At 48.9% G+C, this 20,253-nt stretch overlaps 1 protein-coding gene across 1 annotated transcript; it reads left to right on the forward strand.

Annotated features, from left to right (window-relative positions):
• The first annotated feature begins 8,935 nt into the window (after positions 1 to 8,935).
• Positions 8,936 to 18,543, forward strand: LOC132380244 (avidin-related protein 1-like). Its single transcript, XM_059948980.1, has 4 exons — positions 8,936 to 9,222; positions 9,662 to 9,875; positions 17,794 to 17,914; positions 18,413 to 18,543. Exons 1-4 carry the CDS (start codon positions 9,022 to 9,024, stop codon positions 18,468 to 18,470), a joined length of 594 nt encoding a protein of 197 aa, XP_059804963.1. The 5' UTR covers positions 8,936 to 9,021; the 3' UTR covers positions 18,471 to 18,543.
• Positions 18,544 to 20,253: the final 1,710 nt, after the last annotated feature.

Here is a 20,253-nt window from a genome sequence, read left to right on the forward strand (position 1 = left end):
TGGTAGTGGGTTTAGATTTTTTTGTATAATAAAATTATCTCTTTTCAATATTATGTTTAAATTTAACTTTTATGGATGTGGGGTAATGAAACTATATTCCACTATATCATAAATTATGTATATTATATATCCTACTGTACTCTATTTTATGTAAGAAATCAATAAAAATGTTGAAAAAGACAGAAGACCAATACTTCCCAGCGTCTCACTATTCTTTTTTAAAAAAAGGACCTTTCTATTTTTTCTACTAAAAGGATTGAGCTCCAACTTTCCCAACCTTATTCCACTTGCCATCTTCTCACTTAACTTTCGATATAAAACATAGAACAATACAGCACAGTACAGGCTCTTCGGCCCACAATGTTGTGCCAACCCTCAAACCCTGCCTCCCATGTAACCCCCCACCTTAAATTCCTCCATATGCCTGTCTAGTAGTCTCTTAAACTTCACTAGTGTATCTGCCTCCACCACTGACTCAGGCAGTGCATTCCATGCACCAACCACTCTGAGTAAAAAACCTTCCTCTAATATCCCCCTTGAACTTCCCTCCCCTTACCTTAAAGCCATGTCCTCTTGTATTGAGCAGTGGTGCCCTGGGGGAAGAGGCGCTGGCTGTCCACACTATCTATTCCTCTTAATATCTTGTATACCTCTATCATGTCTCCTCTCATCCTCCGTTCCAGAGAGTAAAGCCCCAGCTCCCTTAATCTCTGATCATAATCCATACTCTCTAAACCAAGCAGCATCCTGGTAAATCTCCTCTGTACCCTTTCCAATGCTTCCACATCTTTCCTATAGTGAGGCGACCAGAACTGGACACAGTACTCCAAATGTGGCCTAACTAGAGTTTTATACAGCTGCATCATTACCCCACGACTCTTAAACTTTATCCCTCGACTTATGAAAGCTAACACTCCATAAGCTTTCTTAACTATCCTATCTACCTGTGAGGCAACTTTCAGGGATCTGTGGACATGTACCCCCAGATCCCTCTGCTCCTCCACACTTCCAAGAATCCTGCCATTTACTTTGTACTCTGCCTTGGAGTTTGTCCTTCCAAAGTGTACCACCTCACACTTCTCCGGGTTGAACTCCATCTGCCACTTCTCAGCCCACTTCTGTATCTTATCAATGTCTCTGCAATTCAACAATCTTCTACAGTATCTATAACACCACCAACCTTTGTGTCATCTGAAAACTTGCCAACCCACCCTTCTACCCCCACATCCAGGTCATTAATAAAAATCACAAAGTAGAGGTCCCAGAACAGGCACCACTAGTCACACCCTCCAATCCGAATGTACTCCCTCCACCATGACCCTCTGCTTTCTGCAGGCAAGCCAATTCTGAATCCACCTGGCCAAACTTCCCTGGATCCCATGCCTTCTGACCTTCTGAATAAGCCTACAGTGTGGAACCTTGTCAAATGCCTTACTAAAATCCATGTAGATCACATCCACTGCACTACCCTCATATATATGCCTGGTCACCTCCTCAAAGAACTCTATCAGGCTTGTTACACACGATCTGCCCTTCACAAAGCCATGCTGACTGTCCCTGATCAGACCATGATTCTCTAAATGCCCATAGATCCTATCTCTCAGTATCTTTTCCAACAGCTTTGCCACCACAGACGTAAGGCTCACTGGTCTATAATTACCCGGACTATCCTTACTACCCTTTTTGAACAAGGGGACAACATTCGCCTCCCTCCAATCCTCCGGTACCATTCCCGTGGACAATGAGGACATGAAGATCCTAGGCAGAGGCTCCCTTCCTGTTCAGCAATCTCTTCCCTTGCCTTGTGGAGCAGCCTGGGGAATATTCCGTCAGGCCCCGGGGACTTATTCGTCCTAATGTATTTTAACAACTCCAACACCTCTTCTCCCTTAATATCAACATGCTCCAGAACATCAACCTCACTCATATTGTCCTCACCATCATCAAGTTCCCTCTCATTGGTGAATATTGAAGAGAAGTATTCATTGAGGACCTCGCTCACTTCCACAGCCTCCAGGCACATCTTCCCACCTTTATCTTCACTCCTGTCAACCTTTTGTTCTTCACATAATTGAAGAATGCCTTGGAGTTTTCCTTTACCCTACTCGCCAAGGCCTTCCCACGCCCCCTTCTTGCTCTCCTCAGCCCCTTCTTAAGCTCCTTTCTTGCTACCCTATATTCCTCAATAGACCCATCTGATCCTTGCTTCCTAAACCTCATGTATGCTGCCTTCTTCCACCTAACTAGATTCTCCACCTCACTTGTCACCCATGGTTCCTTCACCCTCCCATTCTTTATTTTCCTCACCAGGACAAATTTATCCCTAACATCCTGCAAGAGATCCTTAAACATCGACCACATGTCCATAGTACATTTCCCTGCAAAAACATCATCCCAATTCACACCAGCAAGTTCTAGCCTTATAGCCTCATAATTTGCCCTTCCCCAATTAAAATCCTGTCCTCTCTGATTCTATCCTTTTCCATGATAATGTTAAAGGTCAGGGAGCAGTGGTCACTGTCCCTCAGATGCTCACCCACTGAGAGATCTGTCACCTGACCTGGTTTATTACGCAACACTAGATCTAGTATGGCATTCCCTCTAGTCGGCCTGTCAACATACTGTAACAGGAATCCATCCTGGACACACTTAACAAGCTCTGCCCCGTCTAAACCATTGGAACTAATCGGGCCAATCAATATTAGGGAAGTTAGTCACCCATGATAACAACCCTGTTATTTTTGCACCTTTCCAAAATCTGCCTCCCAATCTGCTCTTCGGTATCTCTGCTGCTACCAGGGGGCTTATAGAATACTCCGAATACAGTAACTGCTCCCTTCCTGTTCCTAACTTCTACCCATACTGACTCGAAAGACTACATTATCCACCCATTCTGCAGCTGTAATAGTATCCCTGACCAGTAATGCCACCCCTCCTCCCCTTCCCCCCCCCCCATCCCTTTTAAAGCACTGAAATCCAGGAATATTGAGAATCCATTCCTGCCCTGATACCAGCCAAGTCTTAGTAATGGCCACTACATCATAATTCCATGTATGTATCCAAGCTCCAAGCTCTCAGTTCATCACCTTTGTTCCTGATGCTTCTTGCATTGAAGTACACACACTTTAGCCCTTCTACCTTACTTCCTTTACACCCTTTATTCTGCTTCTCTTTCCTCAAAAGCCTCTTTATATGTTAGATCTGGCTTTACTCCATGCACTATACTTGCAGCTCTCGCATGACCTTTATCCTCCTCCACCTCACCATCTGCTCTAACACTCTGGTTTCCCCCCCCCCCCCCCCGCAAATCTAGTTTAAACCCCCGGAGCAGCACTAGCAAATCTTCCTACAATAGTTTTGTACGCTATTCACAACCCATACAGGCTCCCAATTTTGTTTCATCGACATACTTGGAGATAGGACGGCGTCTCCTCATCCAAATCCTTGATATAGATTGTGAAGAAAGGGAAGTCCCACACAGATCCCTGCAGTTCTGAATCGGTGTCAGAATTGTACCCTGCTCCCTTATCTCTAAATGTGTTTAATTTTTTGTTTGGAAACCTTCTGAATGACCAAATTCTGCATCAAATGTTCTTGCCCTTGTTAAACCAAAGAAAGTGCATGTTAAATTATGTTGATGTTGTCTGATCCTATCTTTAAGTGGCCCTGTTATCATTTCATAGGCTCCAGCATTCCTTCCGAATACAGTCCTCCAACTTTAACTTGTTTTTTTTGCCTGTACTTAAATTTGCCATTTCTTCTCCAAATTCTCCATCTATAATGTGAGCCCAGGTTTTCTCTCCTTTGTGATGCAGCCCAGTCCTTCATAGGTAAAGCCCTCTCCAGTGAGCACATCTACATGGAGTGCTGTCTGTCGCAGGAAAGCAGCATCCATTATCAATGTTACCCACCATCCACGCAGCTCTGTTCTCACCTCTGCCATCAGGAAGGAGGTACAGGAGCCTCAGGACACACACCACCGAGTTCAGGAATAGTTATTACCCGTCAACCATCAGGCTCTTGAACCTAAAGGGATAACTTCAATCAACTTCACGCCCCATCTTCAACTCAGAGTCTCTATTTATTAATTTGCACAGTTTATTGTCTTTAGCAAATTGGTTGTTTGAACATCCTGTTGGATGAGGTCTTTCAATGATTCTATCATGTTTCTTGGATTTTCTATGCATACCCGCAATAAAATGAATCTCAGGGTTGTATATGGTGACATGTATGTAAATTTACTTTGAACTTTGATCTGCTCCACATGGCTGTGACATGCCATGGATAGGCACAATCACTTGCAAAGTGCCCCTATTAACCTGGCCTTGCCTATTGCAGGTATTATTGGTCTTATCCATCCCACTTCTTTCTCTACCCTTCCCAATTCTGATAAAGGGTCTCTAATCTAAAACATTAACTTTGAGCTAAACCAGAGCCACAAGTGCTACCTCAGTTTTGTTTTGCGCAGGAAAACCTGCACAACTCACACCCCTTGTTTGCATCAGCAGCACAACTGTGGAAACCGTGAGCTGTTTCAGACTCCAGGGAGTGTGCAATTCGCACAACCCGTCATAATCCCAGAACACACCTTACACAATCAGGAAAGCTCACCTACACCTCTGCTTCCTGAGGAAGCTGGACTTTGCACATCTACACTCATTCAATTCTATAGACGTAGAGTTGAGAGCATCACGACATGGTACAGTAAATACACTGGGGTGGACAGGAAGACTGCAATGGGTAGTCAAAACTTTCCACTGCATCACTGGCTCCAGCCTAACCACCATCAAAGACATGTATACAAAAGGGGGGCCAGTAACATCATGAAGGGTCCCACAGGACCATGTTGATCCCACTCCCATCAAGGAGCATCCACGCCAGGACCATTAGACTCAAAAGCAGTTATTTCCCCAAGCAGTAAGGGTAATTAACACCTCCACCCATTGACCCACCCCTCCACACCCCCAACCAGCACTACTTTATCATTTCCTGTCAGTCACTCCTGTGCCTAGTGTCACTTTATGGAATAGAATGTATATAAACTATCTTGTGCGTTTGTTAACAAGCTAGGGGTCAGGACAGTAGAGGAAAAGCAGCAGACAGTCTATTATGCCGGACTATTATGAAAAACAAGAGCTCATCCCAAACAAAAGGAGGGATTCCATGATAAAAGCAATCTGGAATATTGTGAGCAGTTCTGCACTTCTTAGCTGAGAAAGAATGTGCTGGCCTTGAAGAGGGTCCAGAGGAGGCTCAGAAGAACGATCCCGGAGATCAGATTAACATACGAATGGCATTTGATAGCTCTTGGCTTGTACTCACTGGAGTTTAAAAGAATGAGGGGTAATATCACTGAAACCTATCAAACATTGAGAGGCCCAGATAGAGTGGATGGTGAAAGGATAGTTCCTACAGTGGGGGAGTATAGGACCAGAGGGCCCAGTCTCAGAATAGAAGGATATCCCTTTAGAACAGAGATAAGGAGGAGTTCATTTAGCCAAAGAGTGATGAATCTATGGAGCTCACTGGCACAGACATTTGCGGAGGCCAAGTCATTGAGTATATCGGTTCTTGGTTTCTGAAGGTTGTTTCAGCTAGGGGAGGTAATGGGTACAAGCTGCCACTACCTATTAAATGTCAAATAGCCTCAAACAACCGCACCCAGCTCCCAGCCTGCAGGTGTGGCTTAGCTACTAAGCCCCGCGGAACCAACTCTATTGACAGGAGAAGGGGCAAAGGCGGGCTACTGACACTTTAAAACCAGTCACTTAAGACGGAAGGGGCTTGTCCGCCATGGTTGGCCTCTCATCTGGGAAAGGCAAAACTCTGCTTTTTGAGGAAACCCTGAGGGGAAGATAAGGAGCTGGGGTCCCTAATATTGAGTTTAACGCTGGCTGGCAATTCTTGTGATGCCATTGGTGCCAAATTGTATCCGTCTCTGCCGTTCCTTTGGATTCATCAGCTGTGCGGTGAGAGGGAGCCTGCTGTACAAGCAACAGCTTGTTCTCCACATTGTACTGCCCTGGCTTGTGTATCTGGGACACAATATTCAAGGTTGGCCCCGAGCAACAGAGGGCCTCATATTAAGGGTGTCAAAGGCTACAGGGAGAAAGCAGAAGAATGGGATGAGAGGGAGAATAAAGCACCCATGATAGAGCGGCAGAGCAGACTCAATGGGCCAAAAAGCTTAATTCCATTGCTATGTCTTACGATCATATAGATATAATGATCATTAACTGCTGACCAGTCAAGTTCTTCCACCGCCTTCACTCACACTAACCTACTTGCACAATTCCTCTCACTCAGAACCAATCCTAATATCAAATGTGGACTCCCTGAGCCAGTCACTCTTCCAACCTGAACAGCCTTTCCCCGTCTCACAGAACTTCTCCATGCAAACACAGATCCTTCCACCTCTTCTTGCTGTAGAGAGACCGTCTTTTCAAGTGAACCACTGAAACACTTGCTGTGTGGTCTCCACCAGGGAAACCAGACAGAGAAGGCTGATCAGTCTGCAGAGCTCCTGCTTTCGGTCTGCAAGCATCATCCCACCTTGGTTGTCTGTCCTCCGACCTTTGTGCTTTTCTGCATTGCTCCAACAACGCGCAATGCAAACCGAAGGAACAACCCTTCGCCTTACACCCAGACACATTACACCCCACTGGAGTCCAGTTCCATCTTTAGGTAACTTGCTCCTTCTTTCTATCAATCTCAGAATCTGGCATCCAGCTATCACGTTGGCTCAGTCTGTCTCTCTCCATTTTGAGAGGCTGGACAAACTTGGGCTGTTTCCTTCGGGGTGGCAGAGGCTGAGACTGAGAGAGGTTTATAAGATTATGAGAGATAGAGTGGACAGAGAGTATCTGTTTCCCAGGGTTGAAATGTCTAGTGCCAGAGGGCATGCATTGAAGGTGAGGAGAGGTAGGTTCAAGGGGTATGTGAGGGGTAAGTTTTCAGTTTTCTACTCAGAGTGGTGGAAGCCTGGTGTGCTGGAGAGGCAAATACATCTGAGGCTTTTAAGAAACATTTAGATAGGCTCATGAATGTGATGAGGATGGGGGAACGAGACATTGTGTAGGTAGGAGGGATTAGCTTTTTGGGTTTTTCCAGTTTACTTTCAACGGGTCTGTTCCTGTGCTGTACTGTTCTATGTTCTAAATAACCAATAAATATCCATCAAGAACGTGAGTTGTAGAGTCCTTGAAAGTGAGCTCATAGGCTGTAGAATCAGTTCAGTACTGCGGTGAGTGAAGTTGAATGAAGTTATTCCCTCTGGTTCAAGAGCCTGATGGTTGAAGGGTAATAACTGTTCCTGAACTTAATTCTGTCCATTCTTCTGACCACCTCATAGAGGGATCAGAAGTGGAGAGAGTGAGCAGTTTCAAATTCCTGGGTGTCAAGATCTCTGAGGATCTAACCTGGTCCCAACATATCGATGTAGTTATAAAGAAGGCAAGACAGCAGCTATAACTTCATTAGGAGTTTTAAGAGATTTGGCATGTCAGCAAATACACTCAAAAACTTCTATAGTTGTACCATGGAGAGTATTCTGACAGGCTGCATCATTGTCTGGTATGGGGGGGGGGGGCTACTGCACAGGACTGAAAGAAGCTGCAGAGGGTTGTAAATCTGGTCAGCTCCATCTTGGGCACTAGCCTACAAAGTACCCAGGACATCTTCAGGGAGCGGTGTCTCAGAAAGGCAGCGTCCATTATTAAGGACCTCCAGCACCCAGGACATGCCCTTTTCTCACTGTTACCATCAGGGAGGAGGTACAGAAGCCTGAAGGTACACACTCAGTGATTCAGGAACAGCTTCTTCCCCTCTGCCATCCGATTCCTAAATGGACATTGAATCCTTGGACACTACCTCACTTTTTTAATATATATTATTTCTGTTTTTTGCACACTTTTAATCTATTCAATATACGTATACCGTAATTGATTTACTAATTTATTTTTAATTTAATTTTTTTCTCTGCTAGATTATGTATTGCATTGAACTGCTAAGTTAACAATGCTGGTGATATTAAACCTGATTCTGATTCATCTTCCCTTCAACTGGAACAGCCAGTTAGCTCAATGTCAGTGACCCAGCTCGTTTCTAACACTGTCTGACCACCAAGGTTTCCTCTGACTATTCTGCTTCCCTCCCATATGCCAAGGATCTGTGGTCAGCTGGTTAATTCAGTGACACGGGTCAATGCTGGAGGGCCCTGTTAGTGAACTGTGTCATTAAACAAATAAACAGTTAGTGACCTGCAATGGTCATTCTTTCTCTGTAGAAGATGACCGAGTGTCTCTGGTACTACTTCCTTTTCCATGTTGCCATTCGCATATGCCAGGCTGTCTGGTCTGTTCCTCTGGTTTCACTCTGCCTCAAATAGTAAGATTGTTCTCAAGTTGCAGTCTTCCAGTTTGTGGAACTTCAATCACCAGAGACAGGAGTCCACTATTCCCATTCTACCATCTCCAGTAGATATACATACACTTTTCAGCCATTTCTTTATTCTCCAGCATAACTTAATGTTTGTTGGTAATTTTTTATATCTCTATACAAGATTTTTTCTCAGTTCACCCTTACTTCATATCTTCTATTTTGATCATCCTTTGCTGAATTTTGCAGTTTTCCCACTTTCATCTCTTTGCAATATTTAAACTATTAAATGATCCAATACCACTCCTAACTTTCCCTGAGGGGCCTTTGTGAATTATTAATTAATTAAATAGAGACTTAAGACTGGAGATGCTGAATAATCAATGGCAGGAAACAAATTGCGAGGAAAACTCGGTATCTGTGAGAGGGATTGGCTCACTTCCAGTCCAAACCCGACATTAGGAATGAGTGGAGGCATGAAGATCATAATGAACGGCCCTCGTCAATCTGTGCCCCGCACTTGGCTATCCTGGGGGGGGGGGGGCTTTGGGGTAACTCTACGGCGAGGGACCGGGATGAGGGAGCTTCAGCAACCGCTCGGGGCATTCCGGGTGGGGGAGTGAGGAGATTCTGGTTACTTTTCCAATGGTCAGATTACAATGCTCACACTCAAAGACAAAACAGTCACTGTTTAGTCGCTGGAGAACACTGGCAGAGATAAGCAGCAAGTCAACAACCGCTGGGGGAGGAAGGACTTCGGTCAGAACGACAGCCGGAGCTGCGATGGAGACGCCGGGCCCCGCCGTTCGCCTCTTCCTGCTGGCGCTCGTTCTCCCCGGAATCTCGGTAAAGCCGGGTGGGGTTCGGGGAGATGGGAGAGGGGGGGAGAGGGGAGAGGGGGGGAGAGGGGAGAGGGGGGAGAGGGGAGAGGGGAGAGGGGGGGAGAGGGGAGAGGGGGGGAGAGGGGAGAGGTGGGGAGAGGGGAGAGGTGGGGAGAGGGGAGAGGGGAGAGGGGAGAGGGGGGGAGAGGGGAGAGGGGAGAGGGGGGGAGAGGGGAGAGGGGAGAGGTGGGGAGAGGGGAGAGGGGAGAGGGGAGGAGAGGGGAGAGGGGGGGAGAGGGGAGAGGGGAGGAGAGGGGAGAGGGGAGGAGAGGGGAGAGGGGGGAGAGGGGAGATGGAGGGAGAGGGGAGTTGATGGGAGATGGGGGAGATGGAGGGAGAGGGGAGTTGATGGGAGATGGGAGATGGAGGCAGACATTCAGTTTGCTCAGTGTCGCGTTTTGCAGGCCGGCCGCTGTAACATGACCGGGATCTGGTGGAACAGCCTCGGTTCCTTCTTCCACCTGAGCGAGGCCCGGAACCTCAGCCTGAGCGGCCGCTACCGCACGGCGGTCGAGGCGGCGGTCGGAGAAGCGGGAGCCGACAGGCAGGCGCCGGTCTTCGGCATCAGGCACGGCGGCAGGGAGCCGACCTTCACTATGTCGGTCGCCTGGGCCGGGGGTAAGTCCGACTTCGGCAGAGGACGTCTGCCCTCCCGTCTAACAACCCTCGGCGTGAATTAACCCCCAGATAGGAGCAGAGCATTTCATTAATCCCCAGTGTAAACAAACCTCGATTACAGACTAATTCCCCAAAGAATTCACCAGGTGTATAAACGAAGCTCTAATTAACTACACTGATATTCTCCCGTATCAGAATCAGGTGTTTTATGTGGTGAAACTATTTTTTAGTTCCCTTCCCCTGTGACAACGACAGTGTGCATTTACCCTCCGTGATTATATACAGAACAACGGCCAAAGATCAAAGTCCTATATTGCCGTTGGAACATAGAATAGTACAGCACAGTACAGGCCCTTCGGCCCACAATGTTGTGCTGACCCTCAAACCCTGCCTCCCATATAACCCCCCACCTTAAATTCCTCCATATACCTGTCTAGTAGTCTCTTAAACTTCACTAGTGTATCTGCCTCCACCACTAACTCAGGCAGTGCATTTCACGCACCAACCACTCTCTGAGTGAAAAACCTTCCTCTAATATCCCCCTTGAACTTCCCTCCCCTTACCTTAAAGCCATGTCCTCTTGTATTGAGCAGTGGTGCCCTGGGGAAGAGGTGCTGGCTGTCCACTCTATCTATTTCTCTTAATATCCTGTACACCTCTATCATGTCTCCTCTCATCCTCCTTCTCTCCAAAGAGTAAAGCCCTAGCTCCCTTAATCTCTGATCATAATCCATACTCTCTAAACCAAGCAGCATCCTGGTAAATCTCCTCTGTACCCTTTCCAATGCTTCCACATCTTTCCTATAGTGAGGCGACCAGAACTGGACACAGTACTCCAAATGTGGCCTAACTAGAGTTTTATACAGCTGCATCATTACCCCACGACTCTTAAACTTTATCCCTCGACTTATGAAAGCTAACACTCCATAAGCTTTCTTAACTATCCTATCTACCTGTGAGGCAACTTTCAGGGATCTGTGGACATGTACCCCCAGATCCCTCTGCTCCTCCACACTTCCAAGAATCCTGCCATTTACTTTGTACTCTGCCTTGGAGTTTGTCCTTCCAAAGTGTACCACCTCACACTTCTCTGGGTTGAACTCCATCTGCCACTTCTCAGCCCACTTCTTCATCCTATCAATGTCTCTCTGCAATTCAACAATCCTCTACACTATCTATAACACTACCAACCTTTGTGTCGTCTGCAAACTTGCCAACCCACCCTTCTACCCCACGTCCTGGTCGTTAATAAAAATCACAAGAAGTAGAGGTCCCAGAACAGATCCTTGTGGGACACCACTAGTCACAACCCTCCAGTCTGAATGTACTCCCTCCACCATGAGGAGGCATAGGCGTGATATAAAGCGTCACAGACACATTCACAGAGAAAAGGCATTCAGAAAGCATGATTAAACCAAAAGAAGGTCCATTTTGGCAAGGCGATCAACGTGGTCACGGAGTTGCTAAACTGTTGTGATCAGGGTATAGCCCGTTCGTTCAGACGAATGGCTGAAGTGAAGGAGCTGTTCTTGAAGCTGGTGGTGTGGGACTTCAGGCTTCTGCAGCTGCCAGAAGGTGGCATGGCCCACATGAGAAGGATATTCGATAATGGGTGTTGCCACCTCAAAGCAGTGCCACCGATAGTGGGGAAGGATGTGCGTATGATGGGGCAAAGTCCACTAGTCTCTGCAGTTTCCTGTGTATTCGAATTGCCACACCAGTCCAGGATTCAACCTGTCAGGAAACTTGCAACGGCGCCTCTGAGGAAAGTACAGAAGCTGGAGTGGTTTTCTCCAGTTTGCAAAGCAGACCCAATGTGTTACTGATCCACTGTACTGCCGCCCCCCCCCCCCCACTTCCCCTTCTGAAGTCAGTTCTATTCCAGCTGAGCGAGACGTTGCTGTGTTACCACTCGACCACGTCCTATCTTGCCCAGTGAGCTGAATCATCTCCACCTGAGACGACTGCTGTCGTTAGCAAATTTGTATATGGCATTGGAGCTGTGTTCAGCCAGACAGAGGGCAGGGGAGGAATAAAGTCCTTTATTTAAGGAATAAAGTCTTAACCTGCTCAACCTCTCCTGAAACCTCAGGCCCTAGAATCCTCATCACATCCTCGAAGAGACCATAAGACTGGGAAGTAGAATTAGGCCATTCAGCCCATTGAGTCTGCTCTGCCATCTCATCATGGCTGATCCCAGATCCCATTCAACTCCATACACCTGCGTTCTCGCCATAAACTTTGATGTCCTGACCGATCAGAAAATGATCAACTTCTGCCGTAAATATACCCATGGACTTGGCCTCCACCGCAGCCTGTGGCAGAACATTCCAGAGTGACTACTCTCTGACTAAAAAAATTCCTCCTTACCTCTGTTCTAAAAGGTTGCCCTTCAATTTTGAAGTTATGCCCTCCAGTTCTGGATACCCCCATCATAGGAAACACCCTCTCCACATCCACCCCATCTAGTCCTTTCAATATTCAGTAGGTTTCAATGAGATGCCCATGCAGTCTCGGGATGTGCTGGAGCTGCCTGCGTCTTTCCAAAAACAGGGGACCAAAACAGCAGACAATACACAAATTGCAATGTCATTAACATCGTTTACATCTGCAACATAATTTCAAAATACTCTGACTTATGAGGGTCAGAACCCGAAAACATTCTTCACCACCTAATCTATCAGTGATGTTGCTTTCAGTGAACAGACCTGTCAGGGAAGGAGATCTGTTCAAATTTCATCACCAGAACTGTACGTGACTCCGGTCTGTCCCACCTGAACTGCATGCGACTCCGGTCTGTCCCCCACCTGAAATGTACGCGACTCCGGTCTGTCCCCCATCTGAACTGTACGCGACTCCGGTCTGTCCCCCACCTGAACTGTACGTGACTCCGGTCTGTCCCCCACCTGAACTGTACGCGACTCCGGTCTGTCCCCCCACCTGAACTGTACATCACTCCGGTCTGTCCCCCCACCTGAACTGCACGCGACTCCGGTCTGTCCCACCTGAACTGTACGCGACTCTGGTCTGTCCCCCGCCTGAAATGCACGCGACTCCGGTCTGTCCCCCGCCTGAACTGTACGCGACTCCGGTCTGTCCCCCACCTGAACTGTACGCGACTCCGGTCTGTCCCCCGCCTGAACTGCACGCGACTCCGGTCTGTCCCCCACCTGAACTGCACGCGACTCCGGTCTGTCCCCCGCCTGAACTGCACGCGACTCCGGTCTGTCCCCCACCTGAACTGCACGCGACTCCGGTCTGTCCCACCTGAACTGCACGCGACTCCGGTCTGTCCCCCACCTGAACTGCACGCGACTCCGGTCTGTCCCCCACCTGAACTGTACGCGACTCCGGTCTGTCCCCCACCTGAACTGTACGCGACTCCGGTCTGTCCCCCGCCTGAACTGTACGCGACTCCGGTCTGTCCCACCTGAACTGTACGCGACTCCGGTCTGTCCCCCACCTGAACTGTACGCGACTCCGGTCTGTCCCACCTGAACTGTACGCGACTCCGGTCTGTCCCCCACCTGAACTGTACGCGACTCCGGTCTGTCCCCCACCTGAACTGTACGCGACTCCGGTCTGTCCCCCACCTGAACTGTACGCGACTCCGGTCTGTCCCCCACCTGAACTGTACGCGACTCCGGTCTGTCCCCCACCTGAACTGCACGCGACTCCGGTCTGTCCCCCACCTGAACTGCACGCGACTCCGGTCTGTCCCCCACCTGAACTGTACGCGACTCCGGTCTGTCCCCCACCTGAACTGTACGCGACTCCGGTCTGTCCCCCACCTGAACTGCACGCGACTCCGGTCTGTCCCCCACCTGAACTGCACGCGACTCCGGTCTGTCCCCCACCTGAACTGCACGCGACTCCGGTCTGTCCCACCTGAACTGCACGCGACTCCGGTCTGTCCCCCGCCTGAACTGTACGCGACTCCGGTCTGTCCCCCGCCTGAACTGCACGCGACTCCGGTCTGTCCCCCGCCTGAACTGCACGCGACTCCGGTCTGTCCCCCACCTGAACTGCACGCGACTCCGGTCTGTCCCCCACCTGAACTGCACGCGACTCCGGTCTGTCCCCCACCTGAACTGCACGCGACTCCGGTCTGTCCCCCGCCTGAACTGTACGCGACTCCGGTCTGTCCCCCGCCTGAACTGTACGCGACTCCGGTCTGTCCCCCGCCTGAACTGTACGCGACTCCGGTCTGTCCCCCGCCTGAACTGTACGCGACTCCGGTCTGTCCCCCACCTGAACTGTACGCGACTCCGGTCTGTCCCCCACCTGAACTGCATGCGACTCCGGTCTGTCCCCCACCTGAACTGCACGCGACTCCGGTCTGTCCCACCTGAACTGTACGCGACTCCGGTCTGTCCCACCTGAACTGTACGCGACTCCGGTCTGTCCCCCACCTGAACTGTACGCGACTCCGGTCTGTCCCCCACCTGAACTGTACGCGACTCCGGTCTGTCCCCCACCTGAACTGCACGCGACTCCGGTCTGTCCCCCACCTGAACTGCACGCGACTCCGGTCTGTCCCCCACCTGAACTGCACGCGACTCCGGTCTGTCCCCCACCTGAACTGCACGCGACTCCGGTCTGTCCCCCGCCTGAACTGCACGCGACTCCGGTCTGTCCCCCGCCTGAACTGTATGTCACTCCGGTCTGTCCCCCACTTGAACTGTGCGCGACTCCAGTCTGTCCCACCTGAACTGTACGCTACTCCGGTCTGTCCCACCTGAACTGTACGCGACTCCGGTCTGTCCCCCACCTGAACTGTACGCGACTCCGGTCTGTCCCCCACCTGAACTGTACGCTACTCCGGTCTGTCCCACCTGAACTGTACGCGACTCCGGTCTGTCCCCCACCTGAACTGTACGCGACTCCGGTCTGTCCCCCATCTGAACTGTACGCGACTCCGGTCTGTCCCACCTGAACTGTACGCGACTCCGGTCTGTCCCACCTGAACTGTACATCACTCCGGTCTGTCCCCCCACCTGAACTGTACGCGACTCCGGTCTGTCCCCCACCTGAACTGTACATCACTCCGGTCTGTCCCCCCACCTGAACTGTACGCGACTCCGGTCTGTCCCACCTGAAGGAGTACGTGACTCCGGTCTGTCCCCCACCTGAACTGTACGTGACTCCGGTCTGTCCCCCACCTGAACTGTACGCTACTCCGGTCTGTCCCCCACCTGAACTGTACGCGACTCCGGTCTGTCCCCCACCTGAACTGTACGCGACTCCGGTCTGTCCCCCACCTGAACTGTATGCGACTCCGGTCTGTCCCCCACCTGAACTGTATGTCACTCTGGTCTGTCCCCCACCTGAACTGTGCGCGACTCCGGTCTGTCCCACCTGAACTGCGCGCGACTCCGGTCTGTCCCCCACCTGAACTGCACGCGACTCCGGTCTGTCCCCCGCCTGAACTGTACGCTACTCCGGTCTGTCCCCCACCTGAACTGCATGTGACTCCGGTCTGTCCCCCACCTGAACTGTACGTGACTCCAGTCTGTCCCACCTGAACTGCACGCTACTCCGGTCTGTCCCCCACCTGAACTGCACGCGACTCCGGTCTGTCCCCCACCTGAACTGCACGCGACTCCGGTCTGTCCCCCACCTGAACTGCACGCGACTCCGGTCTGTCCCCCACCTGAACTGTACGCGACTCCGGTCTGTCCCACCTGAACTGTACGCTACTCCGGTCTGTCCCCCACCTGAACTGTACGCGACTCCGGTCTGTCCCCCACCTGAACTGTACGCGACTCCGGTCTGTCCCCCACCTGAACTGCACGCGACTCCGGTCTGTCCCCCACCTGAACTGTACGCGACTCCGGTCTGTCCCACCTGAACTGTACGCTACTCCGGTCTGTCCCCCACCTGAACTGTACGCGACTCCGGTCTGTCCCCCACCTGAACTGTATGCGACTCCGGTCTGTCCCCCACCTGAACTGTATGTCACTCTGGTCTGTCCCCCACCTGAACTGTACGCGACTCCGGTCTGTCCCCCACCTGAACTGTACGTGACTCCGGTCTGTCCCCCACCTGAACTGTATGTCACTCTGGTCTGTCCCCCACCTGAACTGTGCGCGACTCCAGTCTGTCCCACCTGAACTGTACGTGACTCCGATCTGTCCCACCTAAACTGTACATGTATCCGGTCTGTCCTCCCTTCCTTCTTGAACAGTGGAGTGCCATTTGCAATTTTCAAGTCTTTTGGAGCATTCCAGAATCTAGTGATTTTTGAAAGATCATTACTAATGCCTCCACAATCTCTTCAGCCACCTCTTTCAGAACCTTGGGGTGTAGTACATCTGGTCCAGGTGATGTATCTACCTGCAGACCTTTCAGTTTCCCAAGAACCTTCTCCCTCGTAATAGCAACTTCATACATTATGTCCCGATGAACTCAAATTTTTGGCATAATGCTCGTGTCTTCCAGTGAAGAATGATGCAAAACACTTAATCTGTTCATCCTCCACTTTCTTGTCCCCCATTACTGCCTCTCCAGCACTGCTCTGCAGCTGTCCAATATCCACTCTCGCTTCTCTTACACTTTATTTATCTGATTAAACTTTTGGTATCCTCTAACATTACTGGCTAGCTTACCTTTGTATTTCATCTTTATGACTTTTTTAATAACATTCTATTGGTTTTGAAAAGCTTCCTAATCCTTTAACTTTCCACTAATTGTTGGTCTATTATACGCTCTCTGTTTGGTTTTTATGCTGTCTTTAACTTTCCTTGTCAGCCTCGGTTGAGAATACTTCTCTGGCATGTGTCTATCCTGAGCCGTTGAAATGTTCCCAGAAACTCCAGCCATTGCTGTTCTGCTTTCATCCCTGCTAGAGTTCCCTTTCCATCAATTCTGGCCAGCTCCTCTCTCATGCCTCTTTACTTCTTTTTACTCCACTGTAATACTTTAGCTTCTCCTTCTCAAATTGCAGAGTGAATTCTATCATTTTATGATTTAAGGGTTTTTTGACCTTAAGCTCTCTAATCAATTCCATTTCATTACACAACATCCAATCCAGAATCGCCGATCCCCTAGTAGGCTCAATCACAAGCTGCTCTAAAAAGCCTTCTCGTAGGCATTCTAGAAATTTTCCCTCTCGGGATCCAGCACCAGTCTGATTTTCCCAATCTACCTGCATACTGAAATCCCCCATAACTATTGTAACACTGCCCTTTCGACATGCATTTTCTATCTCCTGTTAAAATTTGTAGCCCACATCCTGGCAACTGTTCAGATGCCTGTATAAACTCACATCAGGGGCTTTTTACCCCTGCTGTTCCTTAACTCTGTCCACAAGGATTCTACACCTTCTGATCCTATGTCCCCTCTTTCTAAGGATTTGATTTCATTTTCACAAATGGAGCCATGCCTACCTGCCTGACCTTTCAATACAGTGTATATCCCTGGATGATGCCCACATCATACCTGCCAGTCTCTAACTGTGCTACAAGTTCATCCACTGTGTGGATTCAAATATAACACCTTCAGTCCTGTATTCTTCACTCTTTTTGATTTCATCCCCCTTGTACACTGCAACTCACCCCATTGAGTGTGATGTTGCCCTGTTATCGGCCTGCCCGTGCTCACTACACACTGCCTCTGTTTGCAAACCAGCCACCCCATCCTCAGGCCAATCACCCGCTTCCCATCGCCCTACAAAATTAGTTTAAACTTCTCTGGATATCTCTAGCTTAGAAGGCAAGCCTTTCACTCCACCTCAGTACGTATCTCGATAATAAACTAATTCCAAAGATCCTCTGTTGAATTAAATATCATGGGCAATTTCCAGGTTCATGAGTGCTTTAAATCAAGACACATGGAAGAAGGAGCTGCACATTGTGACCGTGTTCTCATGGTGGAGGTTACTGGTGAGGCTTCAAGGAATGTTTCCTCTTGTTATCAGGCTCCATTACATCCTGGGTTGGACAATGCCTGATGCTGGAGGATGGGCACCAGATTCTGAAGACCACGTGGCTGTTGAGGTCTCCAGTTTCCAGCCTACAAGATGTCTGGCAATCAACTAGGTGAGCCTTCATATTGTGTAGTCAAACCCTGTGCTGATGTGTGAGCATTTTCCAAGATTTGGGGGAAGAAGTTTGTTATGGTGAAGTGTTGCACTGTAGGGAACACAAGGAAACAAAGACACAGCCTTAAACTTGGAATAAAAATACCGTCGATGCTTGAAGTCTGAAATAAGACAGAAATATTATGGAGGTCAGGCAGATGCTGGAGAAACCAAGTAAGTATTTTGGGTTGATGATCTTTTGTTAGAACCTGATTTAATCAGAGACTGATCACTAAAGATACCTTCTTCTGCAAAAGCTGAAACAACTGTGGAGTTCATTCCCAGAAAAATGATTGTGTGTTGCTTAGTTCAGAGCCTCAAACCTCCTGAAGTTAGTTGGTAAGTTTTTGTGAGGTTGGAGTAGTCATAATCTTATGGACTGTAAAATAAGCTGGAGACTTTGAACTGTCTTCCTCCGTAGTACCTTGTCCTCATTTTTATTTCTTGCTTCTTCTAGAATTGGAGAAGATACTTTTCACCAAGCCACAGGAGATGTCCTGTCGAAAGAATCCTAATCTCTCAAACTTCAGCAGTGCCATGTCCTGCAGCTGTGATTTTCAATAAAGCAAAATGCCAGTATTCCCAGGACTCACATTGCCCATTGTAGCTTGTCTGAGCCGGGGGTGAGCAGCTAACAAGGTTCACTCTGTTCCAAGAGGGTTTGCTGAAGTGTGCATGTGCCACTGACCAACAGGATGTGGCAAGTCTGGCACTGCCCAGCACAGTCAACTGGATCAGCAAATTCGCAGACTGCGGGCAGTAAGGAAGGCAGCAGGATCTGGGCCTGAAAAATAGCAGATGAAATTTAATGCAAATCTCCCCCACCCTCCATTTTCCTACACGCAAGGATATGAAGTGCTAACGTAATCAACCCTCCTGCAAAGCTCAGGTCAAGTCCCAGCACCAACCTTGTTAAGTTTCTCTGTACTCTTTCAATTTTGACAGACAGACATACTTTATTGATCCCGAGGGAAATTGGGTTTCGTTACAGTTGCACCAAGAATAGTGTAGAAATATAGCAATATAAAACCATAAATAATTAAATAGTAATAAGTGAATTATGCCAAATGGAAATAAGTCCAGGACCAGCCTATTGGCTCAGGGTGTCTGACACTCTGAGGGAGGAGTTGTAAAGTTTGATGGCCACAGGCAGGAATGACTTCCTATGACGCTCAGTGTTGCATCTCGGTGGAATGAGTCTCTGGCTGAATGTACTCCTGTGCCTAATCAGTACATTATGGAGTGGATGGGAGTCATTGTCCAAGATGGCATGCAACTTGGACAGCATCCTCTTTTCAGACACCACCGTCACAGAGTCCAGTTCCAACCCCACAACATCATTGGCCTGACGAATGAGTCTGTTGATTCTGTTGGTGTCTGCTACCCTCAGCCTGCTGCCCCAGCACACAACAGCAAACATGATAGCACTGGCCACCACAGACTCGTCCAGCAGATGTTAAAGGACCTCAATCTCCTCAGGAAGTAGAGACTGATTTTACTGATTATCACAACACATAAGATTAGGCCTCACCAAAATCTTATACAACTTCAACATAACATCCCATCTCCTGTACTCAGGACTTATGAAGATCAAGGTGCCAAAAGCTTTCTTTCCTACCCTGTCTATGATGCAATGGATCTATATTCCTAGATCCCTCTGTGCTCTACCTCTCACTGTCTTTGACCTTCCTACCCTGGCCGGTCCTCCCAAAGTGGAACAGACACCTCACACTTGTCTGGAAGTTGTCAAAGCATGGAGAAAAGGAAGCAAAAGAACTGGGAGATTTTACCATTGCAAATGTGGAAATGACAGAGAGAGTAAACAATTACGTTGCATGTTTTTCTTCACAGATGTAAATAAAAGGACCCATTAGTAAGACAGAACGAGGAGAAAAGCACGGTATTATTAAAAGACACTCAAAGCAGGTGAATCCCATTCTAATTCAAGAATTTTGACAAATACTTTAGAGGTGGTGAGGGTTCTATCATCTTTGCCTCTATTCCAGAATTGTAGATTAGATTAAACTTTGTCATTGTGCCGAGTGCGGATACAAAGCCAATGAAATGCAGTTAGCATCTAACCAGAAATACTATTGTACTATTTACAAAATAACTGCAAATAAGAAGTGCCACAGCACACAAGTACTGAGACAGTGCAATGCCGCCGTGGCGTGAGGTTCAGCAGGGTCACAGCTCCCGGTGCGGGAGCGGAGGCCGACCGGATGGTTAGGGGGAGATGCTTTCCGCCCTGCCCTGCCCCGCCCAGGCAGCGTTTATGGCAGACGTGCTCACTGGTGG

The sequence above is a fragment of the Hypanus sabinus genome, chromosome 23, assembly GCF_030144855.1.
Source record: "Hypanus sabinus isolate sHypSab1 chromosome 23, sHypSab1.hap1, whole genome shotgun sequence".
Classification (NCBI taxonomy): domain Eukaryota; kingdom Metazoa; phylum Chordata; class Chondrichthyes; order Myliobatiformes; family Dasyatidae; genus Hypanus; species Hypanus sabinus.

Bases quoted from the DNA above. Each gene is read 5' to 3' on its own strand.
- LOC132380244 (XM_059948980.1), top strand. From the start codon at position 9,022: ATGGTCAGATTACAATGCTCACACTCAAAGACAAAACAGTCACTGTTT. The intron at 9,876-17,793 runs GTAAGTCCGACT...TCTTGTTATCAG, and splicing joins GTCGGTCGCCTGGGCCGGGG to GCTCCATTACATCCTGGGTT. The intron at 17,915-18,412 runs GTGAGCCTTCAT...TGCTTCTTCTAG, and splicing joins GATGTCTGGCAATCAACTAG to AATTGGAGAAGATACTTTTC.